Genomic DNA, 18479 nt, shown 5'->3' with positions numbered 1-18479 from the left:
TGAAGAGCGAACCTCGAACCTTGCTATGTCTGCTATGTGCTTTTTCTCTCGATTTTGCTGTGTCAAAAAATCAAAACGACTTCTCGACTTTTTCAGTCCTGCCATGAAATGCGTCTGTTAGCCCTTGGGTCTTTTTATCAACTAAAATAGCAGGTTTCCGTATCCTTTTATATACTGCAACAAGTGAAATTCCAACCCTTTCATGTACCTGAAGCCTGAAAAGGTACCCCTTTCGGGCGGAGCCTCCCCATAAAGTGCATTATAGAGAGTACTTGCCTACAAGTCTAGCTCAAAATTTTTTTCGAGCGCGAAGAGCGAGCTAGAAATTTTAAATGTTTTAGAAAGTCTATATAGACTATATAGGGAGTACCTCTTCGTGCAAATACGTAGTAGTACTAAAAAGCCCCAATACCAGCCCGAGCAGTGCAGGTAACAGTACAGGCCAGTTTTTACTTCGTGACATGTATAACCGTTACAAACCGGGACCAAACAATCCTTCAAACCAGGAAGATTCAAATCGAAAATAACTCGTGAGAAACGCTGCCCAGAAAATCCTACATCATGCAAAAAAGAAAAAAAACAATACAAAGTGACAAAGTCTTTTATTGTAAAAGAACTGCTTTTTTCCCTGAAATTCATAAGGTGCAAAGACTGCATTCTAAATGGCCTTTCTCACAGCCAGACTTACAGCACTGGGGCGTTTTATCAAGACTTACTGAACTACCGTACAGTTTATGTTACATTTGATATTAGAATATTTAATACGTCAAGTGGATCTCAAGTGTTTCATTTTATTTAGTCTCTTGCAAACCCAACACTACTGCACCATCAATGTCTTTGCCACCTTAAATGCTAATCTAATGTTGCACTAAATGAATGTCAGTGGCGATTCACTTGAACTGGATTGATATGGTTAATACTCATTTTAGATCAGTTTTAACACTCTCTTAGTGGATCTTATAATTAGGCGTAAGAAGTAAAACGTACAGTGAATGAGCATGTAAAGTAATTATCAGTAAAAAGTGTCGAGATCAGGAAGAAAATGTACAATACCTTAAAGGGTCTCTATAAATATTGACATTCTTTTAAATTTTTTTCACGGCATTGTTCGTTTCATTAAATATTTTTAAATTTTCCTGCAAATTCATTTAGGAAATGTTCTCATTCTCTCTTGTCCTATCATATCTTCTGACGGTCTCTATTTTGCAATACATTCTTTTAGTAGTATGCCAGCCATTTTGGATAAATTGTGTACGCTTGCTGCAAAGACTTGTTCTTGCTCTTCAGGGGTATCAAAATCTGTAAAGAAAAATATTTAATAATGCTGGATGACAGCTGTCGTATGTTACAAGAATCTTTGAGGTGGCTTGAACTTGTGCTAAGCAAGCCCCAGGAATTCAATTCCCATGGAGAACAATTTTAGTTTAATTCCCTACCCAGAATCTGAAACCATCCGTGACAATTTTTTGGTTCCGTGGAAATTCATGGGAACCCACATCTTAAATGTTTTCAGTTTTGGAAGTCATATATATTTTTTCTTGGTCCTGAAAGCCGTAAAATCAGTATTACGTTCAATGCACTTTGGAAACAATTTAAGATGGCAAACAAAAGAAAGATGATATGCTAATCAACGTTTTAGTTTCGTATTCGGTATATAACCCGCAGTAAATTGACCGGGAACCCAATTTCGGTCCCGTTATTTTGAGACCACGGTACCGGAAACAATCATTACCATGAAATATTAGGGCTTGCTGTGAGAAGAGTGTTAAAAGACACACCCAGTTCCAGTCCCTGTCTGGTTCCAAAGAGAACAAACTCTATTTCAGACCAAAGTAGTAAAAATATATGCCCAGTGTCCGACCAGGAGGGCTCAAACTGAACTATGTATATAACGTTTTATCTTGATAGCTTTTATGAGGAAGTCCAAGTCTTCGTCATACAATCCAGTGATATTCTTATAAAACCAATGGTAGTACACTAGAAAAGATTTAGCCCAAGCAGCCTCCTGACTCTTTATTTCCAAGGCAAAAAGTAATTCCTGAAGCCCTTTTGACAATTTTGGTGTCTGTTATATTAGAGATTAAATTATATTTTTTTTATCGCAGAGTTTTCAATTGAAGTTATATTCTATCTCAGGGGCACCCAATGGATTTGTTCCTTAAAATATCTGTTCTTCAGGCGCATTTTTGCTGGCTGGGAGATGTGAAAGAAATAATAGGAAAGTGTTGCTGGGAAAAATATAATTCAGGGTGTCAGAGGGGATTTGAAGTCTAGAATAGCTGGTACGGGTTACTTGTATGGGTTACTTACCACTCAAGATCTGAATTGTGCCCTATGAAACTGCCCAGTAAGTCAGGTTCCAAGTTGTAAGGTTGCTGGCTGGGAACTCTTCCATCAGTCTTGCTGGGAGTGAGGAACAGATAATTTTTTTTCCAGCAATCTCCCAAATTGCTTAAAATAGTCTCAGAAAACTTTATTCACGCTTTGTTGTTGTTTTTAGCTCTGTTTCTCAAAATTTCCCGTTGGGTGCCCCTGCTATCTGCGTACACCTCTCATCATTAGCGAGTCTGGCACCACCAATAAGTGAAGTCAACTTAGCTATGTTTGCCTCGGCACATGTTTGTACATACCAAAGTCTTCCTGTAACCCTTCACCAAGGCTAAGTATGTTCTCTTCCCACACATTGAACAGTGATGATACTAGTGCAGCCTGATCTTTACTGCTTTGCATCGCTCTTAGAACTTCCTGCAAAGTGCTTGTGAAACTCTTCACCCCTGTGTCTTTTCCATGCGTAATGTCTTCTTGACCTAAAACCTGGAAAGTAAGCATTAAAATCCTTCAAATATTACTACGTTTTAGAAGATCTTTTAATAATTTTTTTGCTTTACTATTAGTTACTCTCACTATGTAAAAGCACATCAAAGTTACAACGATCTGTTACCTGTCCTAGATAATAGCCAAGATAGGATAGTTCATGAACTCTTCCATTTATAGCTTTATTTCCAAGTACTTCAAAGCAAACTGTTTCCCCGCAAAGCTTAAGCAGCTTCGCAACGTTCTCCATGCACCAGTCTGTTGGTGTACCTTAATGGTACAGCATAGAGATAAACAAAAAATAGTGGTGTTATCGGTAATCAGAGATACGCCACATTCATGGATTATTTATGGCACAGTAAAAGCCCAGGAACTTCACTGAAGAAACTGCAAACGTACAGAAATGTTGACAATTGTAACCCCCCACCACCACCACCACCATTTTTAGCATTCATCGGAAAAGATAACTACGTTACAACGTAGTGGCGGATCCAGACCTTCAGATAAGAGAGGGGGGGGGGTTCGTCTGAAAAAGGGGGGACCGGGCCCCCTGGGCCCCTCCCCTAGATCCGCCTCTGATAACGTGTTTAAGCCAACAAATTATGACTTCAAATAAATAAACGGTCATTTCAATACTTGACTACAACAAACTTCCACCAAGGGCTTCTTTGACATAGACTGTGATATTTACATGTATTATAGTTGCGCAGACGCTTCGTCGTAAAATCATGAAATATAATATGGTTCAGTATTCCGATCGACCATTCGTCTGTGATTGTTAAAAAAGGGAATACCAACCCGTTAACTCCTCAAAGACGCTGATAAAATCGTCGCCATTCCAGTCTTTGTTGTCACTGTATACGTGCAAGACTTTTAAAGCATCTCCAAGTTCTTTTAATTCGGCGTCTTCCACTCCAAGATATGTTGGGCAACTTTCCACTATACTCCACTCTATTGTTCCTGCAATGTTGGTTATCAAGAAATCTTAGGAGTTTTTTAATGACAAAGTCTTACGTTGTAAAAGGGACTTACAAGCAACACTTCTTACCGTTGTCATCATTGACTGGTCCATAAAGGATGTAAAGGAGACGAGCTTGGAAGACAAGGGGCCAAGGCTTAAGTATCTTAGAAAGCCAAAATCCTTTCTCCCAAAGATCACTTGATTTGTCCAAGAATATTTCTCGGCAGAAGACTCTGATGTATCTTTCGTACCACGGTTGTGATCCTGGTGTAGAGCGCAGGACCTGCCTTATTCTGTCATCTAAACAAGAAGCGCCTGTAGAAAAGAAAAAAGGTAGTTCAGTACTGGGAAGTGTAGGTACATGCGTTGAAGACATAACTTTCTAGGCAACGCTAGAGCAGTTTTTTTTAATGATCTCTACATCGTAATTATTCAGTAAGTATGAATCACGTTACCTGAGACACAGAATTTAAATGAGAAGACTGAGAGCCATCCTGAGTGGTAACGTACAGGGGCGTAGCCAGCTTTTTTAATAGTTGTAGGCCTTTTTAGCTCACCCCAACAACCCATAATTTACTTGCATTACAAGCGGTAGAGTGATCAAGCCAAAAATTTATAAGCCCGGGCCTACAGGTGTATGGGCTGGCTACACCCCTGACTTATGTCGTTCCTCTGTGAGACTTCTCGGACGTCCGACTTTTTCCAGGCCCAGATTGTTCAAATGCTTGGTCAGATAACCCAGGGTTAGTGCGAAATTAAAGTTCAGATATGAAAGCTTAAAAAGGAAATTCATTTGAATTCTTTTTGTCAGCCATTTATGATTGGACGCTTCAAAAAAAAATAGAGATCCGAGAAAATTCTTTTGAAGAAAAGAGAAAGAATTTTAAGCACGGTTTAATGCTAATCGACCCTCGAACAACTGGGCCAAGGGGTTCAGATAGCAGACACAAAGCCAAAGCGTTAGACGAGGATATGCAATGCCAAGGACCAAGGCCCGTGAAAACTTCTCGCTACCTCTTCTCCGCATTTTTCTTTCTTTCTTTTTTTTTTATTTCCCTTCTCTGTTTCGCAGCGCTGCGCTTGCTACCTGAATATCTGATACAGGCTAGACCTTCCTTTGAAGTAGACAGTTTACTTTTTTTTTCATTTACGAAGGCAAGAGATCATAATAGGAGCTATCCTAAGGTCCTATTATGATCTCCTGGAATGGCAAAAGCTACGCATTACATTTGGCCGAAGACTGTTGTAAAGACTTCAGTATAGTGTTAGTAATGCAATCCTATAATGACTCTTTTTCTGAGGTATATCGTATACTATGAAAAATATAATAATGTAATTTGCGGCCGTTTATCACGTTTAAAATAGATATATGGATGGTGGACTTTAATAATTGCATGCAATTATATTAACAGTCTTTCTTTCAAACCTTTAATCGCAAGATAAGCTTTGAACTTCTCATCGTCTTCCCATCCAGCTACAAAGGAATGGAGAAATTTTCCGTAGCAGCTGTAAGCTATATCACTACCAAGTGTGGTGCAGATCTTCGTGTGAGTGTCTTTCAGCTGAAAATTTGTGAATAAAAGAATCTATTATAAAGGTGAAAGGAGGAAAACCCATTAGAATTGACAAGTGCAACACTACTTACACGAAGCATGATTTACAAGCCCTGCCCCCCTTCCAAAGTAACGATATGTCCTAATTATTGTTCCTTGCGAATAGATGTTGTTGTTGGGAAGCCGATGCAGTGTATATTTTTGCGCTCCATATGGAATATACCGGAAATAATATCCTTTGTTAAACGAGGAACCTATGCATCTAAAATATAAAAATACAAAAAAGAGAGGACATTCTTTCTCGATGAGGAACTGAAAAGTTAGAATTTTTTCGATTTCCGTTCTTTGCTACAAACCAAAGTTATTGAAAGTCATAGAAATAGGTAAACAAATAAAGGGTGGCGAGCCTCTCTTGTGGAGGTGGAACGCTCTATAGCTAAATACCCATGGATGAATACCTTATCAAGAATAATTCCAACTTCTTTTAACCTTTCTTTCGTTGAAAGAAGGCACGTTGCTCTTTTTACCAAGATGCCTAAAAGAAACCAAAAATAACAACGACGACGACAAATTGAGTGGCTTGTGGGACATTAATGGTTGTAAAGATAGAGTTAAATGAGTTGCAAATTAAGGCCTACCCAGATCATTAAAATGGTTGCAACAGTATTCAGTTTCCAAAGTCATGAAATGCTGGGAGGATTCCTCGTCACTGTTGAGATGAATTCTCGGGACGATAATCAGCAAGCCCTCGTTGTCGTGAATGTATTCAATGATCTCGTCTCTAAAAACCCTTGATGAAAGCGAAAGTTGTCCAAGGTCGGCAGGAGGTGTGAAACCGAATATCCAGAAGCGCATTTCTCGTGGGAGCAGGCGAAACAGACCAAGGGGACTTCTTGAATACACGAACTGAGACTTTGGGTTTTTGTCTGTTGATATCGCTTTTGTCTTGGAAGTTCCATGCTTACTGGTTTTGCTTTTCTTTACACTTTTCATGTAGTGGCACATGGTTACTGACATGACGTAATATTTTAAAAGAAACCTGGAAGACGTATAAAAAGCCCTTTTAAGACCAGCGCATTGACTTGATAATGTTAACAAAATAGTTTATGAATATCTTAGCTTAAAGGTTTTACGTTTCAGGGTAAAATAATTGTCTACTTTTAACCGTGTATGGTTTTGTCTCAAAACAAATAGAGTACAGTATTGAAAAAAAAAAATCAAAGTTTTAAAAAAATCTGTGAGCTTAACAAAGTTTCCCAAATTTCAAGACTTAAGCTTTCACTTTTCTCGTTAACTTTGTGGCTCTTGGTGAAACTAAATCAAGGCTTACCTTTTGATAACCGAGGTAAGACCAAGTAGATCGTAGTTTTCGAAAAAAAAGGCGGAAAAAATCACTTGTTGCTTATCTCAAAATTTTACCTCCGAATAAAGCTCAAAGTTACTGAAAGAAACAAAGAATTTTTAAATGTCAGGAAAAAACCAATTTCTGTCACCGCTCCCCGCAAACTCCCCGCGGCTGCTGACAACCGGACGCAAAAAATCGCGGGAAGAAGTCAAAAAGCGCGCCATTTATTGGTAACCGCGTCATTTGCTGGCGGCTGCCTGGGAACAAATGAATCCATTCGATAATTGATCGTTTTTTTCCGATTTGTTACGGAACTTCTAACGAGAACCAAACGATAGTTCTAAGCCAATCAAAACTCACACTGCGTGCCGGTGAAAAAGCGAGATTTTTTGTTGAGCCTTCGCAACTCTTTTTCTCTTATCGGAAGGTGGAAATTTTGTTTTGTTTTCCTTCTGGGAAGTAAAATAGAGCCATGATCAAGCTTTTTTCGTTGAAGCAACAGAAGAAGGAAGGTGAAGGCGCAAAAGGAGGGGCAAAGAGAGCGTCTGCTGCGCAACTAAGGATAACTAAAGGTGCGGCATGGTTTGGTTTTAGAGCTTAGAGAAGTAACTCAGCTTATTGTGCTACCATTGCATCATGAAACTTAACCTTCTTGTTTTACGCTTAGGGAATGTCTACGTAATTAATTATTCCCGTATAAACAAGCTTTAAGAGGAACTAAGATCGCTGTAGCACTAAAGAGACCTTTTTCCTCTTTGCCATCCCGGTTTCATTTTGTCGTGAAGAGAACTGCGTTTCCGCGCGTGCATTGTTGTTGAATTGACAAAGTTGTACCAAAACAACGAGTGCGATTTGTACTTTTTAACTTTCACATGCACACTTTCAGTCGCTAGTTTCTGAAATTTTTTAGACGACCTTTACCGATCGTCCTTATCACAAGTAACCTAGTCAGCAACCCGTGCGAGGAATTTTGTTTGTTTACCAGGTTTAAGGGAATTTTGTGGACCAGTGATGCTTTCATATGATTCGACGTCACGAGCTCTCAATGGGATTCGTTGCTTTAAAAATCTAAATTTTCTATTTCAGCTATGTGTTCTGTTTGTCAGTCATAGATTAATCCGTGCGTTTATGTTTTACCTTTTTCAAAACGTTGTGCCAGAATTTAAATGGTTTCTTTCACCCTTGCATAAGTTGCCTCAGTTTTGACTCATGGAACTTAAAGCAATACACTGCTCTGATAGCCTGTGAACAGATGCCCCCCTCCCCTCATTAAAAATCAGGGAGAGAGACATTTGTGAATTGCTGTCGTTAATCATGTCCCTGTTTCCCCAGAATGTGGGGGAAAGCCTCTGGTTGGTTGTAATGTTAATGCCATACCACATCTGTATACGTTTACTTGTATTTTGGCTCTCTGGAATGGGCATGTGAAGCAAGACCACCAATGTTTGCTGCACTGATTGCGGGTGTATCTGTTCTCTGCCGGTGGCTATTGTAAATAGAAGAGAAGGACGTACAGAATTCAACGCTTAATCAGAGATGTTATTTCTGGATTTCAGCATTGACATTGTGTGGAAGTTTTTCGGCTAGCCCCCTGGCTTCTGTACACAGGCTGTTTTTCAGCCTACTTGTGCCGGTAATAACTCGTAAAATTAGACAAAAGTAAAGCTATAATTTCTTCCTGAAAAGAAGTGAACAGTCCTTTACATGAAACCTACTTGAAATCATCGAATGGATCAACTCCTGCTTAGAACACTTGACTGGAAATGTAAACAGTGCTTCTGAGATCAAGATTCTGTTAACCAAAAACCACAAGAAATCAATGCATAGGAAACAGACTGACTTTATGAACTAAAACAACGGAAGAACATGTACATGTTAGAATCTTCCAAGGCATAATATACTCGTTTTAAATGACATTTTAGTTAGATGTTCTAGTTAGAGCCTAGCCTAGCCATAAAGGTTGAGAACATCTGAGAGAATAACTGCCTACTTGCTACACTGTATATAAGAGTCCAGAGTCGTGATGGTCTGTCAACACCTTTTCAACCGTCAGAAGAAAAAAATACGTAAAAATGTATACCAGAACACGATTAACCATACACAACGCTTTAACACATTTTTGTATTCACCTTAATCAATTAACTTTTTCTAACCCAATTTATTTTCACCATATTTCCTCAAATAATAGCCAGGGGCGATTATTTCTTTTTTTGCACCAAAAGGGGGCCATTATTCAAGGGAAGGTGATTATTTGATGGAAGTGATTATTTAAAATATTGTTCAATAGAAGTTGTGCCCTAAATATTTTGTTCTGTTTTTCTGTTACAGTGTGACCACATGAACCGAGGCCACCCAGACAAAATTTTTGAGACAAATTTTGAAATTAGCCAATCACAAGTCAAGATCTAAGCAATAAAATTGTGCATAATCTTTTAGTCAGAACCATTTTTCTAAAAGGGTGTGTAAAGCAAGCTGAAAAATGTTTTGACAATGTCTTGGGTGGCCGGAATCAAAGCCAGTAGTAAAGAAAGCAGTTGTCTGGGTGGCCTCAGTTAATGTGATAGCACTGTAAATCATAAAATAATCACATCAAATTAACCCGTTTGGCCCTGAGCCACCCGTAACTGCCTGTGCGGATCCACGTCCTTTCTACCACTTGTGACGTTATCAGTTTTAATAGTCAAGGACAACTTTGTCTGCTAACTAGTGTAGAGTGAAGAGATATTTTAAACCATACCAGAATGAGCACAACTCAGTCAAGGACACCGGAGAAAAGGCAAAAAAAAAAATGTAACATTGACCTTAAAACTTCCATGAAAATCTTGTTGCACTAACTACCTACCTTTCCTTTTATCTAATCCTAAGATCCTAAAAGCTTTCCTAAAAACTTTTCCCACAGCAAGAGAAAAAAAAAGAAAAAAAAAGAAAAAAAAAAAGGAAGGAGAGAAAGTGACAAGTAAAAGTCAAGACTGCTGTGTCACTCTTAAACCCCAAACCTCGAAATCTCAAAATTTTGCTTTCTGCGCATCCCCAAACTTCGCAAGCTAATATTTTGCATCTGGATCAGAAGGCCGTGAAGTGTACAACCTGTAAATGGCTTTGTGGTAAGTTTTAGCTCTTTATAGCATAACAGTGACCAGAAAACTGCTCAACTAGCTTCAAATCGCGCTTTTCGGCAAAATCTCCTGGGGCAAATGGGTTAAAGTGTTGCAAATTTGGTTCCTTGATTAATTCTTAATGTCAATGTCCTTGGCGTCAGAGCTTGAATCATCACTGACCAATTTTGCTGGATCAAACTCTACTCTAGCATCATCCTCCAAGTTTACTGCTATAGGTATCCCTAGCGGGCAACCTATAGTAGTGGGGGGTGATTATTGGAGGGAAGTGATTATTTTAAACATTTCTGTCAAGAGGGGTGGGGGGGTGATTATTCAAGGGAAGCAATTAACCGAGGGTTGGCCATTATTTGAGGAAATACCCTATTTACCATTCTGGAGTGTACATGTAGTCCAGTGTCTGACCTCCTGGTTTGACCTGGTGTTTGATGCTTAGGGTTTAGCCAAATGTACATATAATTTTGAGAGATTAGGACGCTGAAGTCTTTTTGAGGCAACATGAAATACGCAATGTATTTGGAACATTTACCCCAATAAAGGCAGTTACCAAGATCATATTAAGTAAGGCCTACTGTTGATTAAGGGCTAGTATTGCCTGAGGTTGCGCAGCACCAAGAGATGTAATCTGCAAGCCATTTTCTTTTCTTTGTATTTAGTACTTTGATTTGCAAGGTCTCGATCTTTGCCTTGTGCTGTTGCCTTTGATCGTGGAAGATTGCTTGAAATTACAGCATTATTGCCTAGACATCATTGGAAATTGTCACTTAAGATTTATAAACTGTAATGTTATAATCTTTTTCCAGTTTAAGTTTAGTCTGACTATTCTATGTACACTGTACCATAAGGCAGTCAATAGTTACTGTGTAACCTATGCCCATACACAGGCTCCCTTAAGAATTTATCTTTGCCTCATTTCTTATCTAATCTCCAAGCAACGTTGAGTTAACACTTTAAGAGTGTCTTGTTGACCTCTGCAATCTGAAATTTGTATTTTAATTAATCATGCAAGCAGATCAGGTGTCATCAGCTTCAGCAGTGTCATTGATTTTCTCCTTGGTGTTTTGGCTGTAACTTGTGGAAGAAAAAGAGACCTAAAACTTCAACAGAATTCAGAACATAGTATGATACTTAACACTCCTCGCACCCCCCTTACTTGATCTGTTACTACCTTCCCCCTAACTTATCAGCCCTCCCTGTCAAACATGCTACCTTAATTTGCAATTAGTACCACACTGTAGTTTAGGAATAATGTATTGTTCAATGTATAGTGACCAATCACAACTTAAGAATGTGTGAAATGATATGCATCTGAACAGGGCCTTGTGGTATTTTCTTAATAAATACTACTCATTAATTTTTTGATCTATCAGTGTGGCACTTAATCAGGAACAGCACTTAAATAAGTTTTCTCATTTGCAGATAGCAGAGTGCTACATTTGTACAATTTTTGCTGGTAAATTATAAAATCTTGTTGATGAAATCAAGGACAAGGAATCCAGAAAACAATTCTGAGTCCCATGTGGGTTTAAAGCCACAATCCTTAGCACTGTCGTTGAATGCACTGATCACTAAGCAACTGGATAAAATCTTGTCTCAGGTTAAACCAGAATTTAACCTTGTTTGTTTTACAATTATTACTTGTCTCATAGGAGACAAGTAAATTCTGGCTTAAGCTGAGAATCCAAATTTATGTACAGTAGAGATGCTATGGTGAGCAAAAACCTTGGCTTACTATAGAGGCTGTAGTAGCTTAGTGGTTAGAGCTTCTGATGAGGGTACATGTATGATCTGTGTGTGATATCTTACACTGAAATACTGACTCCTCTTCTTGGATTTTAGATATTGGTGAACTTAATCTTCCAAAGACATGTCAGACAGATTTCCCTGATCCAGATGACCTTCTTAATTTTAAACTCCTTATTTCACCAGATGAGGTTAGAAAGTTGGCTTTTATTATTCTTTTGTTTTTGCTCTATAAAAAGGTAAACAAAAACTATAAAGTTTCTCTGTATCTGTTTTTTAATTCATAGGGATTTTACAGAAATGGAAGATTTGTGTTTAGTTTTAAGGTTAGTTATTTGATTGGTTGGCATTCCAGAATCATCATCTCCATCATCATTCTTTCATCATCTCTTTCTCTTCACATTTTACCTATATGTATTTACGATAGATGCTGTTCATCCGAAACAGGTCTAAATAATAACTGTCATAACTTTCCTGAAAGTTATTTCTTGACTCCTCACAGTGCAAAAATTTGGTATTCCTCTTTTTGGAGACAGGTAAGCTGGAAAGGTGGTTGTGTTATTGTCAAACACCTCCAGTTTGAAGACCTGTCCATTTTAAGCTTTCCATACTTTAATGCCTGATGTTGGGTCTGAATGAATGCAAAGGCATTGTAGATACCTTAATCAGTTGGTGTTTCTGTTGAGTTTTTTGGTGAGGACCAAAGTGACAATGAGACAAAAATGACAATGTGTGTCCAGTGTCTGATGTCATTTCCTGTTTATTGTGTTTTTCGAAGACCCATAGATTTTGAATTTATGTCACAGACTTGATCTGCTACTCATGCATCCAGCCATCTCTAACAATTAAGGCCAGACCTGAGAGAGCAGCGGAAATCACATGTACCTCAAATCCTAAGTATACTTGATTACATTAATGTTTTTTTTTATTTCAACTTATTTTAGGTTGGTCCTGGCTATCCTCATGATGCACCAAAAGTCAAATGTGAAACAAAGGTACATTAACTCTGGATCCGATTCTGTTGGATCTACTTTTTAGAAGTTGGTTATTCCTTTGACAGGCCTTGCTTTAAAATGCCTTGTACATGTAGTTACCTATGCTTTTAAAGTTTCCCCTTCCAAAGGCCTTGAAGGTACAAATTAGTCCCCTTAGGGCAAGAGCTGTCTCAAACCCTGGTGAACCCAGGACTGTAACTAAGGACTGGGGGCTTGGGATTTCCCCTGTTTGTTTAGGTACATGTACTGTAAACTTCCACTTATACATACAAATGTGTAGGGCTTATGCAACTTCACGAGGGGTTTTAGGACGGCGTATAAACAGGACAGGAAAAAAAAACAAAACAAATATATTACAAAAAGCTACATATGCAGGTAATAACAGGATTTTTTTGTTGGCAGGTAGATGAACCTATAACTGGGGAAGGGGGGGTTAAAAAGCAGATGTTTAGGTTATGACCCCTGGCTATTTTGTTAGGAAACAAAATAGCCTGTTCCAGGCTCCAAGATACTGTAGCATGTGCAGTGATCATGATAACAAAAGCCAAAAACACTGCCCTAAACACAAGAATTACAGCTCTATTTAGGATTATAGCCTTTTTGCCACTGATTTCTTAAATGAAAGACCAAGCACAACAACTAAAAGAGCTTGGATCAGCTTTGGTTGCATTTGAATAGGTCACTGAAGGCATACATGTACATGTCAGGTTTGTCAAAAGTAGCCAGCTGCCAGTAAAAATCGCCGCCTGCTTGGTTAGTATTGGCCGGCTACTCTGCTTGGCATTTCTTTATGGATGGCATTTTTTAAATAAACTCAGCCGCCTACTTCAAAACTTTCTGACAACCCTGCATGTAGTCGAGGATGACAAGAAAGCTTCAAAATTGGCAAAGCAGGAATTACAAATCATTGTACTCTAGTTTAAATTCACATGATAAAAGAGGTACATTGTCAAAAAATGTGAAATTTTCCATGATTGGTTTAGAGTCAATTTAGGCTAGAATTCTTGTCTTTTTCAGATTTAAGCTCGTAGATTCCCATCTGTGAGAATTAATTAACATTCTCAGCCAAAAACAACTGTATGTAGTTATTCAGATCCATGAATTTTGGACAACAATAGAGAAACAAAAGCCTATATTAGAAGATAATTAAGCAATAAAAAGCTTAGCTGATTTCCCCTAGGCCCTATAAATATTGATCCTCCAAATTTTTGTAACTTTCGATCGCTACAAATTTGGCCCACAGGAAAAGGACTGTTTCAGCCATTTACGAGGCTTTATTATTATTATCCATGATCGTGAATAATAAGTTTTATTAGATTTTCTAGGCTAAAACAATTGAAAATCAACCCAGCTTAAAAGGTTTGAACTTTTGAACCTTGTTTGTTATCCCCATAAAATGTTGCAGAACTATCACAGTAGTCATATGTTTTTGAATTGTTATAAACCAATAAAATGATGCTGTTACTATTCTAGGTTTATCATCCCAATATTGATTTAGAAGGAAATGTATGCTTAAACATTTTAAGGTAAATTTGTTGTTATTTTTGTTGGATTTTTGATTACCTTTCCTTTTTGGTGGATATATATTTTGTCTGCAGTATAAAGGTTAAAAGTCTCTTTTCCTTAGTTTTTGTGTATGGTTATGTGTGATACAATGCTTGTATTAAATGAAAATAAAAATTCAGTGCAAGCCAAGAGAAAAATACAGCAAGTACATTAATGGTGTGAAATCTGAATGCCAACTTTATTTTCATTTGTATAAATTTGGAATTACCGGGTAATTGTATTGAGAGTCAAGAACTCAAGTGAGACTCAATTAACAACTTGATTCGCAATGCTCCATTCATGTAAGGACTGAGTATCAAGTGTCAACAAAGTTAAATTGCATAGTACAAATGTACTGTATGTAGGACTTATTTAAGATTGCTTAGAGCCCTCTAGAGCTAAGATAAGTACAATTTTTGATCAATTTTCAGATTGTCCATGGTAAAAATATGCGGTACATGACTGTGTGTGCAATTTGGCAAAATTAAAAATTGTTGGCATAATAATACCTGTTCTTTGAAACCAGCTATGACTAGAATCTTGAAGATTCTAAGCAACCCAAGGAGCTAGAAAAAACTACATTACAAGTTAAATCAAAATCATAGACAAGTTACCATATGCAAATATCCTGACATGAACAAAAAAAATACTACCATAATTTTGTACCCTAAATATTAGGCAGTTTACTCCCTCTTCTCCACCCCTTGACCCACCAAAAATGGGGAGAATTTGTTTATGGTTTATAGAACTTAAGATTCTATAAGAAGGCAAAGCAAATTTAACAAGTACAGCTGTTACAGTCCAAAGTTGGACTTGTATTATTATTTGTTGGTTATTGTATTTATTTATAGTATTCTAAAACTCTTTGATTTTCAGAGAAGACTGGAAACCTGTTTTAACAATCAACTCAATAATATATGGACTACAATATCTGTTTTTGGTGAGTGACTGAATTGTTGTGAATGTAACATTTACAGGGGGGTGCTCTTAAGAAATTTTGTGGCAACAAGCGCGGAAATAGGGTCCGAATGAGGTCTAGAAAAACTCCTTGCTTTCAAAAATGCATAACCCCAAAATCCCAGATCATGATATGTTTCTAGGAAACTGCCCACCTACCCCTCCTCTAAGTCAACATTTTGCCCCAAGTGCGAAGTAAGTGATAATGTTGGCTTAGGGGAGGGGTAAGTGGGCAGTTTCCCAGAAACGTGTAAGAATCCAAAATCCTCGATTATTTTCTTTATTATACTTGCCCCCCCCCCCCCCCCTCACCCAAAAAAATGATAATACTAACAATAAATGCAAAAATCAAATATTGCAACTATTTAAACACATAGCATAACTTGTTACTTAATTGACCATGTGCACAGGTTTGCTGGTATATGTTAATAGAAAGCTTATTACCCAGAAACCAGCTCGATAGTTTCTTCAATTCAGTATTCACAATTTCCATCAGTTGATTTGGGTCTTCATGAGAAAAAACAATTGTGATCATTGGCAAAGAGTGTGAAAACCAAAGCCTTTGACAGGGAAGATAACTTTTGAACCACTGTGACAGTAGTTGCATTCATACCACAACCATTTTGATTGTCACGTTTAGTAAAAACGATTTTGCTGATTAAAATTGCTGTGAAAGTCCCAAATTAAACTATCATCTTTCTGAAGTTAAAGAGAGAGAAAAATTTGCATGACATGTTATTTTACTGCTTGAAAAAGCTGAGCTTAGAAAACTCCTTGTTGAGCTTTTCTTTCCAGTGTTAGTCATGTAGTCACCAATAATCATCATTTTGTTGTTTTCAGGAACCAAATCCCGAAGATCCTTTAAACAAAGGTTGGTATTTATTTTTGAGAGACTTTCTAAGATTGTACATTATTCCTGCTCAATTTTAAGCCAGTTTGTTCAAACATAAATATCTGGTTAACAGTTTAGAGAATATGCTGGTTTTCACTAGCACATAAGCATAAGTACAATAACATAGGCACATGCAGAATGGCATATTTGACTCAATTCTCCATACCAGCTCTCCTCGACCCAATGATAAACAAGATGGCGGACAAAGCGTCCGCCATATTGCTTTTGATATGTTTGCATGAGGTCTGGGTCAAAGTGACCTTTGGTTGGTCCACGGCCTTGTGCTTACATGTATGCTTGTGCTTATTTCGATCCGGTTTTCACTATTCAAAGATACGACATACAGTGTAACCATAAGAACAAGAGGAATTTACCTGTATGTTTTTCTTGTGCTTATGCTTATAGTTACGCTTATGTCGAGCCAGTTTTCACTTGCTTACACATGTGCTTGTGCTTATGCTTATGCTTATGTGCTAGTGAAAACCAGGCTTAAAGGTTTTGAACACTGGTCACTAAATTCTGAGTCTTTTTCTTCAAAAGAGAATTGAAGTGTCCTGAATGACACATTCTTGCGAGCACGGTAATAATGCCATCAAATAGAGAGGAGAAGTCGTTACGTCAAGTTGCCATGGTGGCAAAATTTCTGGGTGACAGCAAACCGAAAAAAACACTTCAAAAGTGAAATTGCACTGTTTCAAACTTCATCTATCTTATTCAGTTTCATTTAATTTGTCAAAAGTTGGCACAATTTTCTGGGGTTGAATCTGAAAGGACCGCATCTACCGTATGTTTAGAAAAAGAGAAAGAAAATTTTTGTGTTGTCATTCACATACTCCATAAAACAGGCTTGTAAATTAGGAAGTTTCATGTCGCAGTTGTGCAACGACGGCTAAGAAATGTACAACTAAAAGCGTGATTCACGGGCAAAATTGGTGACTTGCTAATGTATCCCCCTTGCTTGTTTGCTGTTCTCGTTGCCATGGCCATCATTGTTGCTTAAGCTTTCTATTCGTGTGATTTAGAAATTCTCAATCATAGTAATGTGATGTCACACTTCTCCTCTCTGTTATGTGAAGCCGCTGCAGTTAAAGTGGTGCGGGAACCACCTTTAAAGTAACAGTTATGTATTACCGATTATAAATCCTATTTGCTTTTTGTTTCGTGCAGATGCTGCAGAGGTTCTCCGAGCTAACAGGCGGTTGTTTGAACAGAACGTACAGAAAGCAATGAGGGGAGGATATGTAGGAAGTGTTTATTTTGAACGGTGTCTTGTGAAATAACCATGCAGTGGAGAGATGTGCCTCTATTTATGAACTGATTTAACTGTTGCAGTGCAAGTTTGCTATAGCAAGTGCTCTCCAAATAGAATTTGGACATAAACTGGCTGGTTCTAAATGAACTTTGAAAGACAAGTAGATCCAAAAATTTGATGTATAATATGGATCTGCTTGTGAGATATATTTTTGTCCTTGCTGAGTTAATGTGTTAGTCAAAAGTTAATAACCTCTAATGTTTCCAGTTGATATGTTGTATTGGTCTAGGTTGCAAAGGAATATTTCAAGAGGTATTTTTTGGTTTATGGTATTTTGATAGCACTTAAAATCAAGGTTGTCGAATTTTAATTTTATGTCATGGTGGCTAACCATTAGCAAGTTACTTTAAATTGTTTTGCAATAATAGCAAGGCCAAACAAGCTATATGTAGCACTGACTGCACAGTCAGGTTATTTAGCTGCATGCACTTCTGTAGTAAAAACTTCAGTTTTAAATTGAGACAGCTCATGTAGAATAGGAAAACCCAGACTTTGATTTTATGGATTTATTTGGCCCATGTGCAGATCTGTTACAATTATGCTTAAAGAGATTTACGTTTCTGCCAGCTATTTCTTTTTAATTGGATGCATGATCCTGTAAATGTTACAAGGGAAGGGAATACCCAACTGTATCGCTGTCAATGTCGAATCTAGAATAGATATTTTGTACAGTAATGTATAAAATAAACGAATCATATTGTACAAATAAGTTTCATCTTCAGTGCTCTGTTTTGAGATGTTTTTCTTCAAGAAATTCTCTTTTTTATGCTCCATTAACGCTAAAGCTAAAACCTGTTTAGTTTAAAACAGTTTAAAATTGTTTCGTTCATAATTGCCTGCGTCGCAGACACAGAGGAGTGCGTGGGCCGGCTGCAACGTAGGCTACCTTCATGAAAGCTACTAAAAAATCCTATTATGCAAATTAGAACGTTGCTAAGGCTAAAACATTGTTTACGACGCCATATTGAGAGCAGCCTCGTTCCCAGTCGTCCTTGGCGATTTCGGATGTGACGTCACCTGTCAAGCTTATCGGGAAAATTCGCAAGCCTCCTTTGGTCACTCGGATAGCGCGAACAGGCCTGGATACGAGGCTGTATTGAGAGCACGTCGCGAAACGAGTTCAAACAATTAGTTCAAACGAAGATTTTCGCACTTTATTTATTCAAGATGGCGACGAAGAAAATAGCGCTGTGAGACGAAAATTAAGGGCGAATTAAGGTCAAGTTTGCAGCTGCGTTGGACCGCA

General features: G+C 37.8%; 2 protein-coding genes across 3 annotated transcripts; one reads left to right on the top strand and one right to left on the bottom strand.

Annotated features, from left to right (window-relative positions):
* Nucleotides 1-1134: 1134 nt before the first annotated feature.
* On the bottom strand, nt 1135-6363 carry LOC140942352 (F-box only protein 47-like). Its single transcript, XM_073391307.1, has 8 exons — nt 5967-6363; nt 5787-5863; nt 5202-5337; nt 3863-4090; nt 3613-3774; nt 2942-3084; nt 2631-2814; nt 1135-1299 (listed from the first exon to the last, which is right to left on the bottom strand). The coding sequence occupies exons 1-8, from the start codon at nt 6343-6345 to the stop codon at nt 1199-1201; spliced, it is 1410 nt and encodes a 469-aa protein (XP_073247408.1). The 5' UTR covers nt 6346-6363; the 3' UTR covers nt 1135-1198.
* Nucleotides 6364-7037: 674 nt separating this feature from the next.
* On the top strand, nt 7038-17942 carry LOC140941048 (NEDD8-conjugating enzyme Ubc12-like). Of its 2 annotated transcripts, XM_073390004.1 has the most exons (8): nt 7041-7245; nt 11629-11723; nt 11820-11858; nt 12477-12527; nt 14001-14053; nt 14949-15012; nt 15870-15900; nt 17089-17942. In XM_073390004.1, exons 1-8 carry the CDS (start codon nt 7146-7148, stop codon nt 17199-17201), a joined length of 546 nt encoding a protein of 181 aa, XP_073246105.1. In that variant the 5' UTR covers nt 7041-7145; the 3' UTR covers nt 17202-17942. The 2 variants fall into 2 exon arrangements, with proteins under 2 accessions (XP_073246106.1, XP_073246105.1); XM_073390005.1 differs by lacking the exon at nt 11820-11858 and having other exon boundaries at nt 7038-7245.
* Nucleotides 17943-18479: the final 537 nt, after the last annotated feature.

Source organism: Porites lutea, chromosome 6 (assembly GCF_958299795.1).
Source record: "Porites lutea chromosome 6, jaPorLute2.1, whole genome shotgun sequence".
Classification (NCBI taxonomy): Eukaryota; Metazoa; Cnidaria; class Anthozoa; order Scleractinia; family Poritidae; genus Porites; species Porites lutea.
The sequence above is the reverse complement of the archived record's forward strand: the minus strand, read 5'-3'. Positions and strand labels throughout refer to the sequence as shown.

Excerpts from the sequence above, each read along its gene's own strand:
- LOC140942352 (XM_073391307.1), bottom strand. The coding sequence starts at position 6,345 with ATGTCAGTAACCATGTGCCACTACATGAAAAGTGTAAAGAAAAGCAAA. Across the intron at positions 4,091-5,201 it reads AGCTTATCTTGCGATTAAAG|GCGCTTCTTGTTTAGATGAC; the intron begins GTTTGAAAGAAA and ends TCTTTTCTACAG. Across the intron at positions 3,775-3,862 it reads ACCAGTCAATGATGACAACG|GAACAATAGAGTGGAGTATA; the intron begins GTAAGAAGTGTT and ends CCAACATTGCAG.
- LOC140941048 (XM_073390004.1), top strand. The coding sequence starts at position 7,146 with ATGATCAAGCTTTTTTCGTTGAAGCAACAGAAGAAGGAAGGTGAAGGC. Across the intron at positions 12,528-14,000 it reads AAGTCAAATGTGAAACAAAG|GTTTATCATCCCAATATTGA; the intron begins GTACATTAACTC and ends TTACTATTCTAG. Across the intron at positions 15,013-15,869 it reads GACTACAATATCTGTTTTTG|GAACCAAATCCCGAAGATCC; the intron begins GTGAGTGACTGA and ends TGTTGTTTTCAG.